Source organism: Brassica rapa, chromosome A03 (assembly GCF_000309985.2).
Source record: "Brassica rapa cultivar Chiifu-401-42 chromosome A03, CAAS_Brap_v3.01, whole genome shotgun sequence".
NCBI lineage: Eukaryota > Viridiplantae > Streptophyta > Magnoliopsida > Brassicales > Brassicaceae > Brassica > Brassica rapa.
In genome coordinates, this window is record NC_024797.2 from 3,119,651 (window position 1) to 3,137,671 (window position 18,021).

At 36.7% G+C, this 18,021-nt stretch overlaps 5 protein-coding genes across 13 annotated transcripts; 3 read left to right on the forward strand and 2 right to left on the reverse strand.

Annotated features, from left to right (window-relative positions):
• Nucleotides 1–28: 28 nt before the first annotated feature.
• LOC103856178 lies at nucleotides 29–2,649 on the forward strand. 4 transcript variants are annotated; one of them, XM_009133268.3, is made up of 5 exons: nucleotides 106–476; nucleotides 564–608; nucleotides 687–998; nucleotides 1,128–1,309; nucleotides 2,248–2,649. In XM_009133268.3, exons 1-5 carry the CDS (start codon nucleotides 266–268, stop codon nucleotides 2,494–2,496), a joined length of 999 nt encoding a protein of 332 aa, XP_009131516.1. In that variant the 5' UTR covers nucleotides 106–265; the 3' UTR covers nucleotides 2,497–2,649. The 4 variants fall into 4 exon arrangements, with proteins under 4 accessions (XP_018513383.1, XP_033143166.1, XP_009131516.1 ...); XM_009133269.3 differs by having other exon boundaries at nucleotides 113–476; nucleotides 1,131–1,309; XM_018657867.2 differs by lacking the exon at nucleotides 564–608 and having other exon boundaries at nucleotides 29–476; nucleotides 2,248–2,640.
• A 495-nt stretch (nucleotides 2,650–3,144) lies between these two features.
• Nucleotides 3,145–6,908, reverse strand: LOC103856179 (T-complex protein 1 subunit zeta 1). The gene is made up of 15 exons (XM_009133270.3): nucleotides 6,645–6,908; nucleotides 6,501–6,564; nucleotides 5,960–6,095; nucleotides 5,546–5,697; nucleotides 5,412–5,459; nucleotides 5,200–5,292; nucleotides 4,927–5,033; nucleotides 4,736–4,850; nucleotides 4,572–4,658; nucleotides 4,210–4,414; nucleotides 4,029–4,123; nucleotides 3,854–3,922; nucleotides 3,666–3,773; nucleotides 3,452–3,570; nucleotides 3,145–3,367 (listed from the first exon to the last, which is right to left on the reverse strand). The coding sequence occupies exons 1-15, from the start codon at nucleotides 6,776–6,778 to the stop codon at nucleotides 3,292–3,294; spliced, it is 1,608 nt and encodes a 535-aa protein (XP_009131518.1). The 5' UTR covers nucleotides 6,779–6,908; the 3' UTR covers nucleotides 3,145–3,291.
• Nucleotides 6,909–9,387: 2,479 nt separating this feature from the next.
• On the reverse strand, nucleotides 9,388–10,999 carry LOC103856181. 2 transcript variants are annotated; one of them, XM_033287281.1, is made up of 4 exons: nucleotides 10,778–10,999; nucleotides 10,361–10,546; nucleotides 10,209–10,275; nucleotides 9,388–10,114 (listed from the first exon to the last, which is right to left on the reverse strand). In XM_033287281.1, the coding sequence occupies exons 2-4, from the start codon at nucleotides 10,504–10,506 to the stop codon at nucleotides 9,818–9,820; spliced, it is 510 nt and encodes a 169-aa protein (XP_033143172.1). In that variant the 5' UTR covers nucleotides 10,507–10,546; nucleotides 10,778–10,999; the 3' UTR covers nucleotides 9,388–9,817. The 2 variants fall into 2 exon arrangements, with proteins under 2 accessions (XP_033143172.1, XP_009131520.2); XM_009133272.2 differs by having other exon boundaries at nucleotides 10,361–10,556; nucleotides 10,778–10,941.
• Nucleotides 11,000–12,601: 1,602 nt separating this feature from the next.
• On the forward strand, nucleotides 12,602–14,206 carry LOC103856182 (40S ribosomal protein S7-3). 3 transcript variants are annotated; one of them, XM_009133273.3, is made up of 6 exons: nucleotides 12,602–12,803; nucleotides 13,105–13,190; nucleotides 13,290–13,363; nucleotides 13,449–13,572; nucleotides 13,679–13,861; nucleotides 13,945–14,206. In XM_009133273.3, the coding sequence occupies exons 2-6, from the start codon at nucleotides 13,116–13,118 to the stop codon at nucleotides 14,059–14,061; spliced, it is 573 nt and encodes a 190-aa protein (XP_009131521.1). In that variant the 5' UTR covers nucleotides 12,602–12,803; nucleotides 13,105–13,115; the 3' UTR covers nucleotides 14,062–14,206. The 3 variants fall into 3 exon arrangements, with proteins under 3 accessions (XP_009131521.1, XP_009131522.1, XP_033143171.1); XM_009133274.2 differs by having other exon boundaries at nucleotides 12,645–12,777; XM_033287280.1 differs by having other exon boundaries at nucleotides 12,717–12,806; nucleotides 13,096–13,190.
• Nucleotides 14,207–14,736: 530 nt separating this feature from the next.
• Nucleotides 14,737–18,020, forward strand: LOC103856184 (plastidic glucose transporter 4). 3 transcript variants are annotated; one of them, XM_009133276.2, is made up of 14 exons: nucleotides 14,737–14,992; nucleotides 15,235–15,504; nucleotides 15,596–15,719; nucleotides 15,801–15,868; nucleotides 15,937–16,069; nucleotides 16,145–16,244; nucleotides 16,337–16,449; nucleotides 16,522–16,615; nucleotides 16,690–16,843; nucleotides 16,964–17,110; nucleotides 17,174–17,247; nucleotides 17,335–17,423; nucleotides 17,504–17,618; nucleotides 17,707–18,020. In XM_009133276.2, exons 2-14 carry the CDS (start codon nucleotides 15,252–15,254, stop codon nucleotides 17,887–17,889), a joined length of 1,647 nt encoding a protein of 548 aa, XP_009131524.1. In that variant the 5' UTR covers nucleotides 14,737–14,992; nucleotides 15,235–15,251; the 3' UTR covers nucleotides 17,890–18,020. The 3 variants fall into 3 exon arrangements, with proteins under 3 accessions (XP_009131524.1, XP_018513343.1, XP_009131525.1); XM_018657827.2 differs by having other exon boundaries at nucleotides 15,602–15,719; nucleotides 17,707–17,956; XM_009133277.3 differs by having other exon boundaries at nucleotides 14,771–14,992; nucleotides 15,239–15,504; nucleotides 17,707–17,956.
• The last annotated feature ends 1 nt before the right edge of the window (nucleotide 18,021 follows it).

Genomic DNA, 18,021 nt, shown 5'->3' on the forward strand with positions numbered 1-18,021 from the left:
GCGAGCAGTCAATATGATTAACAACCTCTCATATGTATCTCTCTGTATACCAGTTTTTATATATATATATATATACAATCTGTAAAGAGACATGAAAAGTATTTAAAAAATTAATATCCAATACGACTTTTATAAAAAGACTGGCTCAAATAATTCATTTTCAGAACAAAAAAAAATCATTTTATAGGTGCTGCCTGATTGCTTCATCCTCCCTCCTTAAAGCTCATTAGTTTTTGCTCTTTCAAAAAGAAACATTTCGTTTCCAATGGCTCTGCGTGGAGATGAGCCTGAGTTTATGAACCTAAGAGAATGGGATCGAAGAGCTCGATTAATCCGAGACAAACAGACTTCTAGAAGGTTTTCTGCTTCATACGTTGGAAGCTTCCGAGAAGATCATCATCACAAGTCTTCTTCTACTAGAACAAACTTTAACAACATCTCTAGTACTGCCTCATCTCCTGGCTACACCCTCAAAGGTGCCTATAACTTTACCACTCTGTTTCTCTATCTTAATATAATCATGAATTATATATTCTGAAAATGTTCAAAATTTTTATTTACAGAAGAGATTGATCCATCAACATATTCCTTCACCAATGCACTCAAGGGTAAGTTTTTTACATGATAAGAACAAACTAAACAAAGGAGGAATGTTCAACTTTGTGTCATATTTTTTTGGCGTGCAGCGTTACAAGCAAAGGCAATGTTCAATAACAGAGAATGGTTAACACAAGAAGGGTTTGCGTTAAATTCAAAGTGGAACGAAGCAGAGAAATATATCTGCAATCCATTGTCTGGAGAAGTTCCAATGGAGTGTTTATCTTCTAGAACATTAAGTTCAAGATCTTTCAGAAACTTGGCCACCACTATGTCTGCTCCTCTTCACTACCCTAATCCCAATCCATTGACAAATATCGGTCAAAATAAACCCAATAATGATGCTAACGTTAGAGTCATTCACGAGGATCTTTACGTTCCTGATCCTGTTCTTGTTCGAGGTGATTTGGCTTTAAATATGTCTCTTTCTTTTCTTTTTTTTTTTTGATCAAAGCTTTAAATATGTCTCTATTTGTTGTTTTCTTGAAGTTTTTTTCCATAATAAAAAGGAATATTTGGGGTGTTTTCTGCAGAAAAGAAAGTTATGGGACTGAAACGAGATGTGGGTATACAGAGTACGTCGGTGGAGCTTAGCTCCGGTAGCCCTAGTCCGGCAAAGACGCCCCCGATCATGGAACGGTCTCTGAAACGACACGTGGAAACTAATGATTCACCAGTAGATTTCAATCTCAAATTGGAAGGTCAACAAGAGGTATTTTAATCCGTATATAGTATATAGTATGTCCTAAAATTATCTACCATGCATAAGGTCCATAAAAAAGATAACGGCAAATAATAATTGATAAACTTTTTGAATTGCTCGTGCATCAACAACTAGATTCTTTTGCAAGATAAGATAAGAGATGCACCAAACAAATAATTGTACCAATGTTTCATTGATAGAAAGAGACAATGATAAACCTCTTTCTACTTTAATGTTCCATACATATGAATCTGATTCATGTTAAGATCTAAGATTTTTTTCATAATATACAAAACATAGTGCGCATGAGTATCAATCAGAGAAACACACAAAAAAAACGTATAATCAAATAATTTCACTTTTTCATGAAAATCTTTTATTAGACCCCATTTCAAGATTCTTTGTCCAACTCACGTGCCTATTTCCATCAACATTCTTTATACATTATCCATATATATAACATATATGTGTGCATGCATGATGCATTCAGGTATCTGCACATTTATCATAGACTTAGTGTAACATGGTATATATGTTTTGTAACTCGTCAAAGCACTAATTACTATAAAGATATCTAAAAAGATGATGATCTTGTTTTATTCGAAATCGATTAGTTCTAAGTTTCACCTAATCCTTTTTTGACATTAATCTTCTTATATGATTAAACTAATGCAAAAGGTTCAAGAAGTTGCGACACCATAGAGTGGAAATTAGAAATTTGCTTGGTTTACATAAAAAAAAAGAGATTGTTTAAGCGATGCACATTTACTTTTACTCTTGATAAAAGATAATTTGTTTTATGTTTATACAACTATTTACACTTTGGACCTGAAACTAAAGTTATTTCCAAGAGATCTAAAACTTTGGAAATGTAGGTCCAACGTATTCCAAGATAATAAATCTAAGTCTAGTTGTCAAGATACTGATGAGTAATTTGGCTTTTCAAGGATTTGAAGTTGGAAGAGAAAGAAAAAGAGAAGCAAGACAAGAGTAAAGAAGAAGGAGAAGAAGAGAAACAAGAGATGAGTAAAGAAGTAGAAGAAGAGTATCAAGAGATGAGTGAAGATGGAGAAATGAAGAAGAACAAGAAGAGAGGAAGTGGATGCTTCTCATGGGTGAGACCAAGACAAAGACAAGCAAGAAAATCAAAGTACATCTTCCCCATTTGTGTTCCTCATCTTGTCAAAGGTTGTTGAAAAACCTCAAAACCAAAAATAAACACGAGATTCAATAAAACAACAAGAAGTAACTAAAATTGTCTGCAATATTGTCCTTTTTTTCTTTGTTTTCTCTTTCACCACCTATTTTCTATTATCATAATAAAATTACATATAATAGTCCTTCCTCTTCATATTAGATTCATCAATCCATCATTCATGGGAGTATGTATCATAAGCTTAACAAAATTCTTTTGTTCCCCTTTTTTCTATAACATAATGCTTCTCTCTAGTCTTCTAACATGGTTATTCTGTTTCCTCTTGATCCAACTTCCTTCCATAATAGCTAGAGTGTGTCGTCCACCACAGGCCACACACTTAGCTACCCATTGTCCATCTTCTTCTTCATCAGAGTGGTTAAATCATGGTAGTGAAATGTTAGGAAGCTCCAATGGTTGTCCCGTCGTTACTTTTCTTCCATACCCTTAGTATACTGTGGCCTAGTCTTCTTTATCATATACTCTAGTATACTGTGGCCTAGTCTTCTTCATCAGCGTAGTTAAACCATCCTTCTGTTGTGTGACTTATGTCTTGTCATTACGTATTTAATTATTTTATTTTGGACCAATTAATTATCTACAGTAGTGGTTTCTTCAGTATATGAAGATATATATACATTCTGTTTTGTGTCTCCATTTTTTTCTCAGTTTTGCAAAAATCAGATTCAAAGATGTTTCTCATAACTAAAACAAAGGTTTCACACAACTTTCAGAAACAAAAATACAAAAGCTTGAGATGTTTAGAACGAAGAAAGCAAGTTACAAGCAAAGGACTTCAAGTAGGCTTCCTCATATTTCTTCCTGCACGGATCACTTCATCCACCAAAAGCAACTGTGAGGCAATCACTGGCCTGCAACACAAACAAATACATTGTAATGCCTTTAACCAAACCCCCACAACTTTATTAAAATTAGCTGGTTTGGTTCCAACGTACCCTGAGTTGATAAGCTGGCGTTTCACCGAGTAATTGTCGAAGATACCAGCGAGCTGCGGGTCAATTGGTTCACCGTCCTCAATGTTCAATCCCACAACGTTTCCTTTGTCATGCTCGCTCTGCATAAAGCGCATCACAATGAGCAATCAAATCTATGTTCTTTCAGCAATTGATTTCGGTTTTTGCGGAAGATGATAAGAGATGAATGCAATACCGTTAGAGAAATGATCACGTCTTGGGTGTCAAGACCTGCGTTTTCGGCAAGTGTCTTAGGCACCACGAGAAGTGCATTAGCAAAAGCTTCAACCCCAAGTTGGGCACGCTGCAACGTTGAATGATAGTATTAATGATCTAGAATAAATATGAAAACAATGGAGTATGTGTAATAATACTAAAATTTACCCCTTGAACGGTTTTCTTGACTTCATTGAGTAAGTGTTGCCTTGCTGCAACTTCAAAAGCTCCTGCTCCCTATATAAAGATGCAACCGCCCATAAATATAACGCTAAAAGCTTACTTTAGTGTCAATCCAATCAAGAAGTCACAAAACATATCAAGAGATAGTCAGGTTACTTACTAGCACAACACACTCGTCTTCTATGGTGTTTTTGACCGATCGTAGACCATCACGAACCGCATCCTTAATTTGAGCAATGGTGTGGTCATTTGGCCCTACAAATCATGAAGGATAACTAAAGGGAATGCAAGAATAAATAAACTTTCAAAACTTAATGGAAAGATAGCAGTTGGCCTAATACCTTTGATGAGGATGGTACACGAGTTAGGGTTCTTCACTTGCTCCACGAAGGTGTACTTTTCCTCTCCAAGAACGTGCTCATAGACGAGTCCAGCCCATCCCAGCGACTCAGGGGTCAGCTCGTCAACAGAATTCACAGCTTCTCCACCACAGGCCAAAACTAAACGTTCCATGTTCCTCCTCTTGGCTCTTCTAAGAGCAATAATCTGGAAAAATGAAGAATAGTAATTAGATTCAACAGTCTCTAAGAGCATTCTTCGGTAGAATCTTTCTTATTATTTCTAAGCATCAGACTAAAACAAATTTCAACAGTTTGTAACCTTAGCAAGGATGCAAGAAATTACAAAAGTAGATATAGCTTACCCCTTCTCTAGCAAGAAGATCCAACGAAGGTGGGTCAATACCCTTTTGGTTGATGATAACAAAGTTGTTGTCATTACCAGCACACACCTGCACAAGGAAGAAATTAAGTATTATTTTTTTACAGAATTTCAAAATAAGGCTCTGATAAATGGTCTCAGTCTCACCTTGTTCTTCAGATCGATAATCTTCTGAACTCTTTCATCAACAGATTTCCTCTCGGCAGTAACCATGGCTTCCCTCTGCTCCGCATTAGAGTAGAAAAACCCTGCATTAATTTCACTGAAAGATAAACAGAAATATTAGTCTACATCACCAGCAACATCTAGGCTCTTGACCATATGATTATATTACACACCTCTTCTCATACTCCAGGGACACATTGCAAGTTAGGATGTGGCAGTTCTCTGCGCGTCGTTTCATATCAGGGTGTCTCGAACCATGATCTAGAACAAGTCCCTCGACCTGAATCAGGAATGAAACAATATGGTACTTGTATTGTAACATGTCCAAAACTATGAAAGCATTTAAGGATAACCAGCAAAAACGTATGATTCAATACAAGCAAGTATTTAAAAATTCCAAAACTATGAAAGCATTTCGAGTGAACAATGTTACGTTAAAGGCATACCAATCGTGTGTCAACATCGAATTTGTGGCGCATGTGCATTATCTCCACCATAAACAGATCAATGCCTTCCTCAGGCTTTCGGATACAGAGAACCTGTTATGCATGGAAAAGAGATAATTACTCAAACTAGCTTGGATAGATAATCCCTCATCGGTGTGGAAAAGAAAAACGAATAGCATTAATCAGATTTTAACAGAGATAGATGAACTTACTGAATTAACGACAATGTCAGTCAGTTGGTCAGCCAAGCCTTCGTAAAGCTACACAAGAGTAAATCGAGGTTAGGGGGAAAAAGAAGAACCGAAATGAAAAAAAAAAAAAAGAGAAATCATAAAATCAAGACTACCTTTGTCCTAAGTGTTGTTCTCGCGACCATTTTTAGGATCTCTTTATCAGGTTCATCACCCATAACCACAGGAGTCTTGAAGTTGTCGAGGAATTGAAGAGTAGCTCTCTTAGCAATCTCAAAACCATCAACTAAGACACGTGGATGCATTCCTGATACATGTACACACCTTAATTATTTGACAACAGTTTATACAGACACCACTGGATTCAATTTAAACAAAAATTAGCAAATTAAAGTCCCTAATGATCAATCACTGGTACACATCTATGTGTTAAACTTACACATACTGATTGAGAAAACAAAAAGTGTCAGATCAGAAAAGCAAGAACCTAAAACAAGCATAGAACTAGCAAGCTAATCAATAAACTAAAGTAGATAAGGCACGTAGTTTCATCTAACACAGCAACTCACCTTCATCAATGCAGCGTTCAGACTGCTTCATGAGCTCACCAATGAAGATGACAGTGGAAGTAGTACCATCACCACTTATGTCATCCTGTGCAACAGCAGTCCTTGCAATCATAATAGCTGTCGGATTCTGAATTTGCTGCAACAGTAAGGAAGTGGAGCATGTAAGCATCATCAAATCAAGATAACTTTAAAAAAAAACAATACGTTCCACTTCTTCTCAATCACAATGCTGAAAAAAAAAAAAACTTCTAGCTAACAGAAACCTACACTGAACATGAAAACAACACTAAAGTTCATTTCTTTCCAAACCTAATCCATCCCGCAGAGACAAGTCTACATGTAATCAATCAAATCATATGCTTAACTCTCTGAACCAAAGCGTACATCCAATTTCAAACCCAATCCTCTGAGGTAAAGCTTAAACAAGCACATCTCCAGAATCTTAATACTGAAAGAACATAAAGTCACAGGCTTTTGAGTACCCTTCACTGCTAAAAAAGCAAAACAAAGCTAGATTCTAATAGATCTCAGACTCACTAACCATTTCCTTCAACAACGTGTTCCCATCCTTGGTTAGCTTAATATCTCCCGACCCACCAACAAGCCTACAACAGATCAGAGAGTAAACATCTGGAAAGTGAAGATTGTGAACAGTAAAGAAAATAGATCGAAAGAGAGAGAATACATCTTGATGGTGCCCTTAGGACCGAGATTGGACTTGAGCACATCCTGCAAACCCTTGGCGGCGTTGATTGTCATGTGAAGCGCCGCCGTTTTGTTGAGCACCTCCGCATTAGGGTTTAGAACTCGCACAGACATTTTTTCGGTCGTACGGGATCAAATCAGCGAAGAGAAGAGAGAGTGAGAGCTAGAGAATGAGAGAGCCAACGAAGAAAAGAGAGAGAGAGAGAGAGGTCTTTATTAGGGCTTACTGGGCTTTAAATTTTTTGTTGAAGAGAGGAAAGAGAGACTCCGGTTGCCTTAGAGACTCTTAAGTTTACTTTTAACTACAAAATTTGCCCATAATATAATATTTCTTACACTTCTAGCCAAATATTCTTTGATTGTAAATAAGTGAAAATTTCATATTTGAAAAAAATAATGACTCATTACCAAAAAAGAGATGAAAGATTTGGTAGTCCAGTTGTAGGTTTATGTTTAGATAGCACTGCAATCTGAGTTCGAAGGCCCAATCTAGTAGTTTTGTGCTTTTTAATCATTTAGTTAAATGGAAATTCACTTTCTTATTTCATTGTAACACGGTACTTTAGAAGAGTTGCAGAGTTAAAGTATTTTAGTTCTAGAAGTGACAAGTACCAAGTGTGATCATATCCTAAACCAAGAACTCTTCTACGGCCTAAACTTGATACTTAACTCTGGATAAATCATGTTTAGTGTGATTACTGGTCTGGTTTAGGATATGATCACACTTGGTATTTGTCACTTCTATCTTTGTTGTTATTAAAAAAATTATAACTTTTACCCGCCAAAGTACAAATACAAGAAACGTTATTCGATTGCAAGAATCCTCAAACGAATTGGTCACGAAAAGCTTTTAATATCATCAAATATAAGGAGACTTTGTAAGAATAATGTGGCCAAAGTCGTGCTCTATAATGGTGGGACAACCTTCATCAAACAACCCTGCCAAATCAGAGCTGGCTTGAGTCACAATCTGTCTATCTTTTCGAGGCTGGCTTCCGAAAATATGAAGTGAAGGGCACTTGATCGACTCTTGCTTTTTCTTCTCTATCAAAGACCACGGTGTGAAACCTGGGCACAACATGCAGAATCTGAAGTCTGTTTCACCTAAGAGCTGCTCTTGTTTAGCGCATACCTTGAGAGAATCCTAAAATGTCATCACAAGGACATTTCTCTGCAAAAGTCCTCTTCAAGTATGTCAACGATTTGTCTCAAACCCTTTGGTTTGGTTTTGATACTGCAGCGGATCAAAATGGCATTGTGCCACTGTCCAGCCTGTTTCACTCAGCTTGTCAAACTCTGATGACACCAACCAGGCAAACTTCTTGTTGCATCATGCCACTAGTGGAGGAGGTGTAGCAGTCTGGTATATGAACTGTAGTTCGTGCGGTGCATCTATGATAAGTTTTCTTTGTCGCCACGAGAGAGGCGGAGATAACTATACTAGATTTTTAATTAGTTTAATTGAAGAATAGTATTTTAATTTATAATTGTATTTTAGAGGGATAAAATTGAAAATTCTGTAAATATTAGCCTATGAGACAACTATATGTTGAATTTATCCTGTTAGGACAATGTATGTGTTTTGGACCTAAAAAACCAAATTTCCCTTAATATATACACCAAAATACAAATACAACTAGGTTAAGATCCGCGCATTGCGCGAGATGAACATTATATATAAAAATTATTTTATGTATTAAATATTTTTACATATTATGAAATAATAAATATATATTGAATAATTAAAAGTCAGTAACTATTAGATATATAATTAAATTGGTGTGAACATATAAATCAATTTTATTAATCCAAAAAATATTTTTTTTTATATTTGATAGGATATGTAATTTAATTTAAATGATATCTAACATACATAGTATATTTTAGTATATTTTTAATATTAATGTCTATTAAATGATGATTTCTACTCATATATTTTTTTGATCATTTGTATCTTTTAAAAAAAAAATTAAATTACTGATAACAAAATTTTTATTGTGGGATTAATAGTTTTAGTAATTTATATTTTTTAAAAATAAGTTGTCAATGTTCGTTCAAAACTTTTATCAAAAAAATTGTTCAAAGTAAATTTTGAAACTAAATTATTTATGTATTTTATATGGTTTATAGTTTAATTTAAAACGATATATATATATATATATATATATATATATTAAAATAATTAGTTAAATTAGACTTTTTACTTATATAATTTTGTAATCATTTGTATTTCTTCATAACAGAAATTTTAAACCATAGATCACAAAATTTGAATGTGAGGTTTTAACAGTTTTAGTAATTTATAGTCGTTTTCAAAAATTCAAAATATGACATATACAGAAAAATCTAAATTTTTATTATATGGTTATTGTGGTTGTTTAATTTATTTAATAGTTTTAAATTAAACAAATATGATAGTGATACACTAATTTGTTTTTATCAAATCTTTATTATTCAAAATCATTAATTGCCATATATACTTTAGCCACATTAGGTAATTCCGTAAATTTTATTAAAGGAAATAATAAAGTACATTAATGATGAATTTATTGTTAATTTAATAAAAAATTTATTATATAATTAGATGGACCAACATATTTCTCTAATGATTCTAAGAATCAACCTAGTGATGACATGTGGCTACAAAAAGAAGTTGTAATGCTTCTCAAATAATATATAGGGGATTTACAAAGGTGTTGTGAGAGAGCTTAAACTCTCAAACAGAGTCAAAGAGACATTACTAAATACAATGGTGAAAGAAAAAGATGATCGATTATATTTTACAGATCCTACTAATCTTCCCCCTTAATTATATATAAAAAAGATCAAAGGCTGAGCCAGAAAAAGAAAAACACCAAAAACGAATACATAGAGATTTCGATTTCGACTCTTTATATACAAAAGACTAACCTTGAATAAAAAGTTAACAAAACGGTGATAGGCGACGGCAACTGATCTTACATCTTCATCCTCCCTCTCTCTCACTCTCTCAGGAAAAAGATGACGAACACTAAGATTATTTCACATACTCATTTGCTTCAAAAATGGTGGTAGTAGTAATAGTAGCAGCAACCAAATCCTTCTTCTTTACTAGGCCTTGGTGAACAAACGATTCCACAATCTCTATATACACTTTTGTTTTGGCTTTGTCTACTAAGCCATGGCAGGGATGCCCGAGTTTTGGTTCAAGCAATCAAACCCCTCTACTCTAACTGCAGGTGGTTTGAGACCAAACTTCATCCTAACGCACCCACGAGACGAAGAAGACGATGGGGATGGAGATGGGAACCCGGTTGCTGAGTTGGGCTGAAGGAAAGGAGAGTTGGGCGAAAGTGGACTGAGTTTCTCATCACGAAAGCGAGCATCTTGGGCTAATGGGTTCACTGCTCTGCTTGGAGGTGAACCGTAAAAATACGGTGGAGACGAAGATATTGTTCCATTATTGTCTTCCTGAAAGAGATAGAAGGAAAAAATAGGACTTAGGATTCAAGGAAAGGTTTTGAGACAGAACATTAGATGGTAATACAAACTACTAGAAGCATACCTTTCTACGAATGATGTCTAAGAGCTCAGCACCAGCTTTGGTATCACACAAATCAGATGCAGCTTGACTGTAGATCGACAAACAGAGTTAGTTTAAATGTTTGGTTATAACCACAAGAGAAACTGAGAAGAAAAAGGAGGAAGCTTTTATACCTCATGTGCAATCTGAGAGGGCGAATGAGCAACCCAACACCAACACGCCGGGGCTTAGGACACACGACCAGATCATTACAATCAAATCCCATGGTCTCCTCACGAGACATGAAGGCGGCGTTCTGCGGGAAGTTGCAATGATTCATCTTTTTTCTTCTTCGCCTTTGGATCCACACAAGAGAACGCCTAGATTTAATTTCAAAATCAAAACAGATCAGATCAATTACACAACTCGAGAAACTTGTTAAGATCTGAAAAATTCAGAGGTTATGATTAAAAATTCAAACTTTAAAATTAAAAAAAAAATTCGTAAGAACTACAAACTTCAGATCTATGAACACACACACACGAAAGTAAGAGCGATCTGTAAAATTTGTCATGGAGAAAGTTTGAGAAGAGAGGAAGGAGAGGAGATACCTGAGTAAGATCCCCGAGAGAGGAGAGAGCACGGTGAATATGATAAAGAGAAAGAGAGAGAGGCGAAAAATCGTATGAGGAAAAAGGGATTTTATAAAAGGATGAGAAAACCAAAGTTTGGGTGAGGTTGAAGACGACTTGGAACGACGTCGTTTTCGTTGATTTGTAAAAATACTACTTCGGCCGTCGTAATAGTGATATCTGTGGACAGCTAAATATTCCGGTTTCCATGCACTTATTATTAGCCTTTCTAACTAATTAGTCAACGTTACTGACCTTCTTTTTTTTATTTGCAATCGAATCTACTATTTTCGCATATTTAACAAATCCAATTCGAAATATGTAAAATTTCAGTTTTCTGGAAGGAAAATAGAAAAACAGGAATATTGAAACGCTGCCCTTTTGAAAAAATATAAGGTCTAACAATGGATTTCATATCCAATTTGAGTTTTGAGTATGTATTTGTTTTAAGGTCCTTAATTTTATATTGGGTTTTTTAAAAAAATGATATTTTCAACAAACTGAATAATACTATCCAACATCTGATCAAGATTCAAACCATCTAAACCATCCATATTCTTATGATCATATTATATAAAGAGGAACAAAATACTTGCAATACATGATTAATGACCAAACAATGGGTATAAAACACTGTGATGTGTCCTTCGGTATATCAAACCAATGTTCTCTGACTTCCACTTGTTTGTTTGTTATCTCATTCACACGAGACTTTTCCTTTGTATGGGCCAACTCATAACGGGATCCTCCCCACCACCACATAAACGAAGAGAGGCCACAGTAAAAAACTAGCCGTGGAGAGAGAGATATGTTTTGTTTGTTTTGGGACAAGAAAGGTTAATGGAAAGCGAGACATGCGAGAGCCATTCACGCATTGAACAAAGGAATATAACACCAAAAGGGCACTATATGAAGTTTATAATATTTGATTATATAACTCATTCCAGAAATAAAAGATAAAGGTATACCGTGTGGTAGGGTCATCAGATTAAACAAATCAAATTAATCAGTAGTTGAATCTTAAATACGTTTGAAGATATCAGCCAGGAGTTTCATTGCCTAATGTTCAACAGTTTCATAAACACATAGCGACTTGGATAACTTTATTAGATTGAGTAATTAAAAGAGAAAATGATCTAACTTAACTTAAATTCTGCCGATAAGTTCTCAAAACAAGATGATTTTTTTTTTGTATTATTCTTGATAATTCTATGAGGGTATTAAAATGTGAATCAGGAGGTTTCCAACCAAGTTCGTACTTCCCTGAATAAATCATGCTAACTCCTCACCTAAATACACGTGACGTGACTGATTATATTACACATATGGCATTTCATTAATGTTTTTGTCGTCTATCCAACGATACTGACCTGTTAGCACACCTCCACAGAATATTTTGAGGATCCAATCTCAAGCTCTACAGAAAAATATATAATACTCTCCGACATTATTTGTTCACACGATGAAAGCATTACTAAAGACAAGGAGAAGACAAGAACCACATAAACTCATTTGATGTAATAATAATTGCGTGATGCTCATGATTTCTTAAACATCTGCTTACTCACTTTCGTGTCATCCCTATCCTTTTTTAAAGAAACAAAAATCAAGTTGGAGCTTGGAATATAACAGTTTTGATTAATTTTTTCTCTAAAATTAAATTTTAAACGATTCTTCTCTCAGTCCTTTACGCGGTGGGCATTACCTTTTTAACAAACTTAAGATCTATTTTATAAACAAAAAAATTATACTTGGTGGGCCATTTGCCAGTTGGATTAGATACAAGAGAACAACACCAGTAAGAAGAGACGAGTTTGTGAATAAGTAGGCCCATGGGCTTTAGTGACCTCTTAAAAGCCCAGACTTGATCATTTTCAAAATAGGGCAACCACGGAAACCCTAACATTAAAACCTGATTTTACCACCGAACTGCTGTCTTGTAAGAAGAAGCCGCAAAACTCTTAGGACTCTTCTTCGTGGTACGTTCAAAAGGTTTCTCCTTCGGGTTAGTGTGCTCATGTCTCCCTCTAAAATCTTGATAGATTACTTCAGCGTAGGTAGAATGGTGAAATGTTTTAGCTTTTTGCAATTGGTCTAGAATCATCTGGAGGTTTAGTGTGTATGAGAGATATACAATGGTTTAGTTTATAATAGACTACATGATTGGATACAACAGCGGAAGTTGATATTTCATTTTTAGTGAGTTGATCAATATCTGAAAGCTTAAATTACATGGGCAAAAATGATTTTAAGTTCGTTTGTCTGAAGCATTTTCCTTTTCTTTGTTTGTTTATGTACAATTCAAGATACTGTGAAGATGTTCTCCGCTCAGAACAAGATCAAGAAGGACAAGAATGCCGAGCCGACAGAATGCGACGTGCAAGTTGCTCAGGTACCAAAAAATGATTCCTTTTTACATACTTGTCTGTAAATAAGCGTTCTTTGAATTCATCCATCATGACATTTTTTTTGCCTTAACTCTCTCTCTCAGGCTTTGTTTGATTTGGAGAACACTAACCAGGAGTTGAAAAGCGAGTTGAAAGATCTCTACATCAACCAAGCTGTGTATGTTTCTGCATTTTTGTTACTTCCTCATTCTCATTCCATGTTGCATTGGCCCTTATCGAATGAGTTGATTCTCTCATTGCAGGAACATGGACATCTCTGGAAACCGCAAGGCTATTGTGATTTACGTCCCATTCAGATTGAGGAAAGCTTTCCGCAAGATCCACCCCCGTCTCGTTAGAGAACTCGAGAAGAAGTTCAGTGGAAAGGTTACTTTTTTATATAGAGCAATCCCTTCTTCAGTGAAGTTTCTAAACGGAAGTGCAATCTCTCTTAATACTCTTTTCATTGTTATGGCATTTTGTTGTATCGCAGGATGTGATCTTTGTTGCCACAAGAAGGATCATGCGTCCTCCCAAGAAGGGTGCTGCTGTTCAGAGGCCACGCAACAGAACTTTGACCTCTGTTCACGAGGCAATGCTCGAGGATGTAGCTTACCCTGCTGAGATCGTTGGTAAACGAACTCGTTACCGTCTTGATGGTTCCAAAGTCATGAAGGTATCGTATCAGTTATGAGAATGTGATTAGAACTTTCTCTGAAATACTTTGGCGCTAAGATTTTCATTGTGATTATGTGACAGGTGTATTTGGAGGCCAAGGAAAGGAACAACACAGAGTACAAGCTCGAGACTATGGTTGGTGTGTACCGCAAACTTACCGGAAAGGATGTCACTTTTGAGTACCCGGTCGAAGCTTGAAAGTAAGACTATGCTGAAGAATCATCAGGATAGACAAGAGAGGTTTTGAATTATGTATTTTGGTATTTGATGTAATGAATACTCTTTGTGCTTTTCAATTTTGAAACCTATGTTATAATTCCAGTTTCATGCTCAAGTTCTCACATCAGCACATCTTAGAACAGAATCAAAAACTAGAGTGCAAAGTGTACATGAGCCTCAGTTTGAACTCTTGTTCTGCTCAATCAGATCGTAGACTTTATTGTATGTCAACTGGTGCAGAGATTCAGACTGGTTTAGCATCTGTTCTTACAACAACACAGCTTGAGAGAGCACACAGCTTGGATGTTCAAGCGGCATTATACATATCAGAGATGGGAAGACGATGATCTAACGAATGTTCGGGTTTAGGTTAATGGGCCTTTTAATTGTAGCCCAAAATAGTATGATGAAGACAAGTTATAGTAGCCCAAATGATGATTAGTGGCTTTGTGACGGCATCATGTGTTCTCTATACGGCGCGTGAGTACTCTTCTTATTCACGTGCGGCCCACGTCATCCAAAATCTAATCCAGAAAATCCATCGTTGCCAAATCGCCTCTTGTGTTTTACATTTTGTAGCAGTAAATTTGTATTTTTCGATTATTTAAATCAATAAAAAAATTCCCCAATAAATTCGACCATTTTAATTTTAGAGACATTTTACTTTATGATTCAGAATTTTTTTACCAATTAAAATCTAAAGATTCATCACATTTCATTAAATTAATACGAAAAAACTAAATTTATTTCCACATAGTTTTGGATAAATATGAAGTATTACACAAAAATCCAGAAAATATAAAATAACGACAATAAGCTGTCTGTGAAGTAAGTTCTTTCTCTGCATCAAAATCTCTGATAAAAGCTCCTCTCACAATCCTCTCTCCGCGGAGTCTCCGAAGCTTCACTGGTAATTGATTTCTGAAAACCGTTTCGCTTTCGCTTTGGTCATTGTTGTTCGGTTTTCAAATCATTTGAAAACTCCGTTTCTGTTAAACAGTGGCGATCGAGAGAGCGTTTACTCTCCTTCGCCATCAATTTGCTTATTCCGTGACGTCGCGTGTTCATCGTTTCTAACTCCCCTTTCTAGTTCCGTTAGATTTAATGCGACATTTTCTCATTTGCTGACTAATCTCTCTCTCTCTATAAAAGAAAGGAACAAAAGAAAAATGCAGTCGTCAACGTACACGGTTAAAGCAAACGCCGCGTTTGCGTTTCAGCGACGGACCTTCTCTAACAACCTCCACAACAGATCCGCCACTACCACTACCGGAATCCGCTTCTCGCCACTCCACCTCCACCTCCACTGCTCTGCTTCTACAGCCATGGGAGCGAAGCTCGCTCGCGCCGAGAACGGGATCCAAACCGTTATGAATCTCTCCTCCGTCAAAGCTCGATCCGTCAGAGCCCAGGCCTCCTCTGGTTCGTCTCCCATCATCATCTTCTATCTGTATATAGTTTGGCTGCTTTGAAGTTATTATCATGTGATTGATGGTTTTGAGATTGAATGTAGTTGGTGGTGGTGGTGATGAGGAAGAAGCTGTACCTCTGAGATCTGAATCGAACGGCTCCGGCACCGTTTTGCCGTTCGTTGCTGTTGCTTGCCTTGGTGCTATATTGTTTGGCTATCACCTTGGGTAATGAGTAGCTATAGTGTGTGATCATGGATGTTTGATAGATATAGATGATGATCACCATGTTCCTTTTGATTGATTCAGGGTTGTTAACGGTGCTCTTGAGTATCTTGCTAAGGATCTTGGTATTGCTGATAATACTGTTCTGCAAGGCAAGTGTGTGTTGGTGACATCATTTTGATTAGTAAGCCAAGCTCATTCTCTGATTGGTTCTAAGCAGGATGGATCGTTAGCGCGCTGCTTGCTGGTGCAACGGTTGGTTCATTCACCGGAGGAACATTGGCTGACAAGTTTGGACGTACAAGAACGTTTCAATTGGATGCTATCCCGCTTGCCATTGGAGCTTTCTTATGGTATTTTATCAAGCACTAAGTTACACCTATTGGTTGGTTGCTCAGATTTTTTTTTATAATGCTTTTGTTTGGCAGTGCAACAGCTCAGAGTGTGCAAACCATGATTGTGGGACGTCTGCTTGCAGGAATTGGAATCGGGATCTCATCAGCGATTGTACCACTTTACATATCCGAGGTTGTTTTTACATCTGAGTTTCATAAGATGTCAGATATTTTCTTATATGTTATGTTGCTGAAAGCTTGTGATGATTGGTGAAACTGTGTTAGATATCCCCAACTGAAATCCGTGGAGCACTTGGATCTGTGAACCAGTTGTTCATATGTATAGGTATACTTGCAGCCTTGATAGCTGGTTTACCCCTTGCAGCAAACCCTCTATGGTAACTAAATCCTTTTTGATTCATCCGAACAACATATATTGCATATTAAGTTTCCAAGTCATGATTTTCTAGGTGGAGGACGATGTTTGGTGTTGCTGTCATCCCTTCCGTTCTATTAGCCATAGGAATGGGTTTTTCTCCAGAAAGCCCAAGGTGGCTCGTTCAGGTACTCTCTCCATGGACCCAAGTCACACTTAACTGAGATCATTTTGTTGACTTGTTAAGGATATGAAATTGCAGCAAGGAAAAGTCTCCGAAGCTGAAAAGGCGATCAAAACTCTGTATGGTAAAGAAAAAGTCGTTGAGCTAGTGCGTGACTTATCAACCTCTGGCCAAGGTGCTTCTGAGCCAGAGGCAGGATGGTTTGATCTATTCAGCAGCCGCTACTGGAAAGGTATTGCATGACTTGCTGGAGATACATTGGTTTGATCTCTTCAGTTCAGCCAAGATCTTCTTTTCAATCCTAATATTGTGTTGATCTATTGACGTACTTTATTATCTGTTCTTGTTGTAGTTGTGAGCGTAGGTGCGGCTCTCTTTTTGTTTCAACAGTTAGCTGGGATAAACGCAGTGGTGTACTACTCTACATCAGTGTTCCGTAGCGCCGGTATCCAATCTGATGTTGCAGCCAGTGCTCTCGTTGGAGCATCAAACGTCTTTGGTTAGTTTCCCCTGTTATGTTCCCATTGAGTTCCAACATAACCTGACAAAAATCATGTTGCAGGCACTGCTGTTGCTTCGTCCTTGATGGACAAAATGGGAAGGAAAAGTCTCCTACTCACAAGCTTTGCTGGAATGGTACGTTCCTCATCATTGTTTTAGCCATATTTAAAAATCTCAACCCGAGCTCACTCTAAGACTTTTTTGATTTTTGTATGAATAAAGGCTTTGTCGATGCTTTTGCTCTCTTTGTCCTTCACATGGAAGGCTCTTGCTGCATATTCTGGCACCCTTGCCGTTGTTGGAACTGTTTTGTAAGTCAAATCTTCTCTTTAAAAATATCGTTTCAGTCTCTCTGTTTCCGACTTGACCGAATATTGGCTTGTTTAATCAGATATGTCCTGTCATTCTCACTTGGTGCTGGCCCGGTTCCGGCTCTTCTCCTTCCGGAGATATTCGCATCCCGGATCAGAGCAAAAGCCGTCGCTCTTTCCCTCGGCATGCACTGGGTATATACATCTATAATTCCTATTGTTTAGACCAGTGTTTCTTCCCTCCGTTTCTAATTTTTTGTTTATCTCTTGTGTGCCCCAACAGATATCAAACTTTGTGATAGGACTCTACTTCCTAAGCGTTGTGACCAAATTCGGAATAAGCAGTGTGTACTTAGGTTTCGCCGGAGTATGTGTCCTTGCAGTCATCTACATTGCAGGAAACGTGGTCGAGACTAAACGACGGTCACTTGAGGAAATAGAGCTTGCTCTTAACTCCGGAGCTTGAAATTCAGAAAAACAAAAACCCACTTTGTTTCATCATTGATCTTGTGAGTCTCTCTTTCGTTAATGCTCTTTGAATAACTTGTACAATGGACTAAGTAAGTAAATCAATAATGAGAAATCGATTTATCACCAC

What these genes read in the sequence shown, in the direction of transcription:
- LOC103856179 (XM_009133270.3), bottom strand. Translation starts at nt 6,778, where the DNA reads ATGTCTGTGCGAGTTCTAAACCCTAATGCGGAGGTGCTCAACAAAACG. An exon ending in GAACAACACTTAGGACAAAG is followed by an intron (nt 5,460 to 5,545) that starts GTAGTCTTGATT and finishes ACTCTTGTGTAG; the next exon opens with CTTTACGAAGGCTTGGCTGA. An exon ending in CTGACATTGTCGTTAATTCA is followed by an intron (nt 5,293 to 5,411) that starts GTAAGTTCATCT and finishes CATGCATAACAG; the next exon opens with GTTCTCTGTATCCGAAAGCC.
- LOC103856181 (XM_033287281.1), bottom strand. Translation starts at nt 10,506, where the DNA reads ATGAATCATTGCAACTTCCCGCAGAACGCCGCCTTCATGTCTCGTGAG. An exon ending in CCTCTCAGATTGCACATGAG is followed by an intron (nt 10,276 to 10,360) that starts GTATAAAAGCTT and finishes GTCGATCTACAG; the next exon opens with TCAAGCTGCATCTGATTTGT. An exon ending in TAGACATCATTCGTAGAAAG is followed by an intron (nt 10,115 to 10,208) that starts GTATGCTTCTAG and finishes TATCTCTTTCAG; the next exon opens with GAAGACAATAATGGAACAAT.
- LOC103856178 (XM_009133268.3), top strand. Translation starts at nt 266, where the DNA reads ATGGCTCTGCGTGGAGATGAGCCTGAGTTTATGAACCTAAGAGAATGG. An exon ending in CTTCACCAATGCACTCAAGG is followed by an intron (nt 609 to 686) that starts GTAAGTTTTTTA and finishes TTTGGCGTGCAG; the next exon opens with CGTTACAAGCAAAGGCAATG. An exon ending in TGATCCTGTTCTTGTTCGAG is followed by an intron (nt 999 to 1,127) that starts GTGATTTGGCTT and finishes GGGTGTTTTCTG; the next exon opens with CAGAAAAGAAAGTTATGGGA.
- LOC103856182 (XM_009133273.3), top strand. Translation starts at nt 13,116, where the DNA reads ATGTTCTCCGCTCAGAACAAGATCAAGAAGGACAAGAATGCCGAGCCG. An exon ending in GCGACGTGCAAGTTGCTCAG is followed by an intron (nt 13,191 to 13,289) that starts GTACCAAAAAAT and finishes TCTCTCTCTCAG; the next exon opens with GCTTTGTTTGATTTGGAGAA. An exon ending in AGAAGAAGTTCAGTGGAAAG is followed by an intron (nt 13,573 to 13,678) that starts GTTACTTTTTTA and finishes GTTGTATCGCAG; the next exon opens with GATGTGATCTTTGTTGCCAC.
- LOC103856184 (XM_009133276.2), top strand. Translation starts at nt 15,252, where the DNA reads ATGCAGTCGTCAACGTACACGGTTAAAGCAAACGCCGCGTTTGCGTTT. An exon ending in CTTGCAGCAAACCCTCTATG is followed by an intron (nt 16,450 to 16,521) that starts GTAACTAAATCC and finishes ATGATTTTCTAG; the next exon opens with GTGGAGGACGATGTTTGGTG. An exon ending in GCCGTTGTTGGAACTGTTTT is followed by an intron (nt 17,424 to 17,503) that starts GTAAGTCAAATC and finishes TTGTTTAATCAG; the next exon opens with ATATGTCCTGTCATTCTCAC.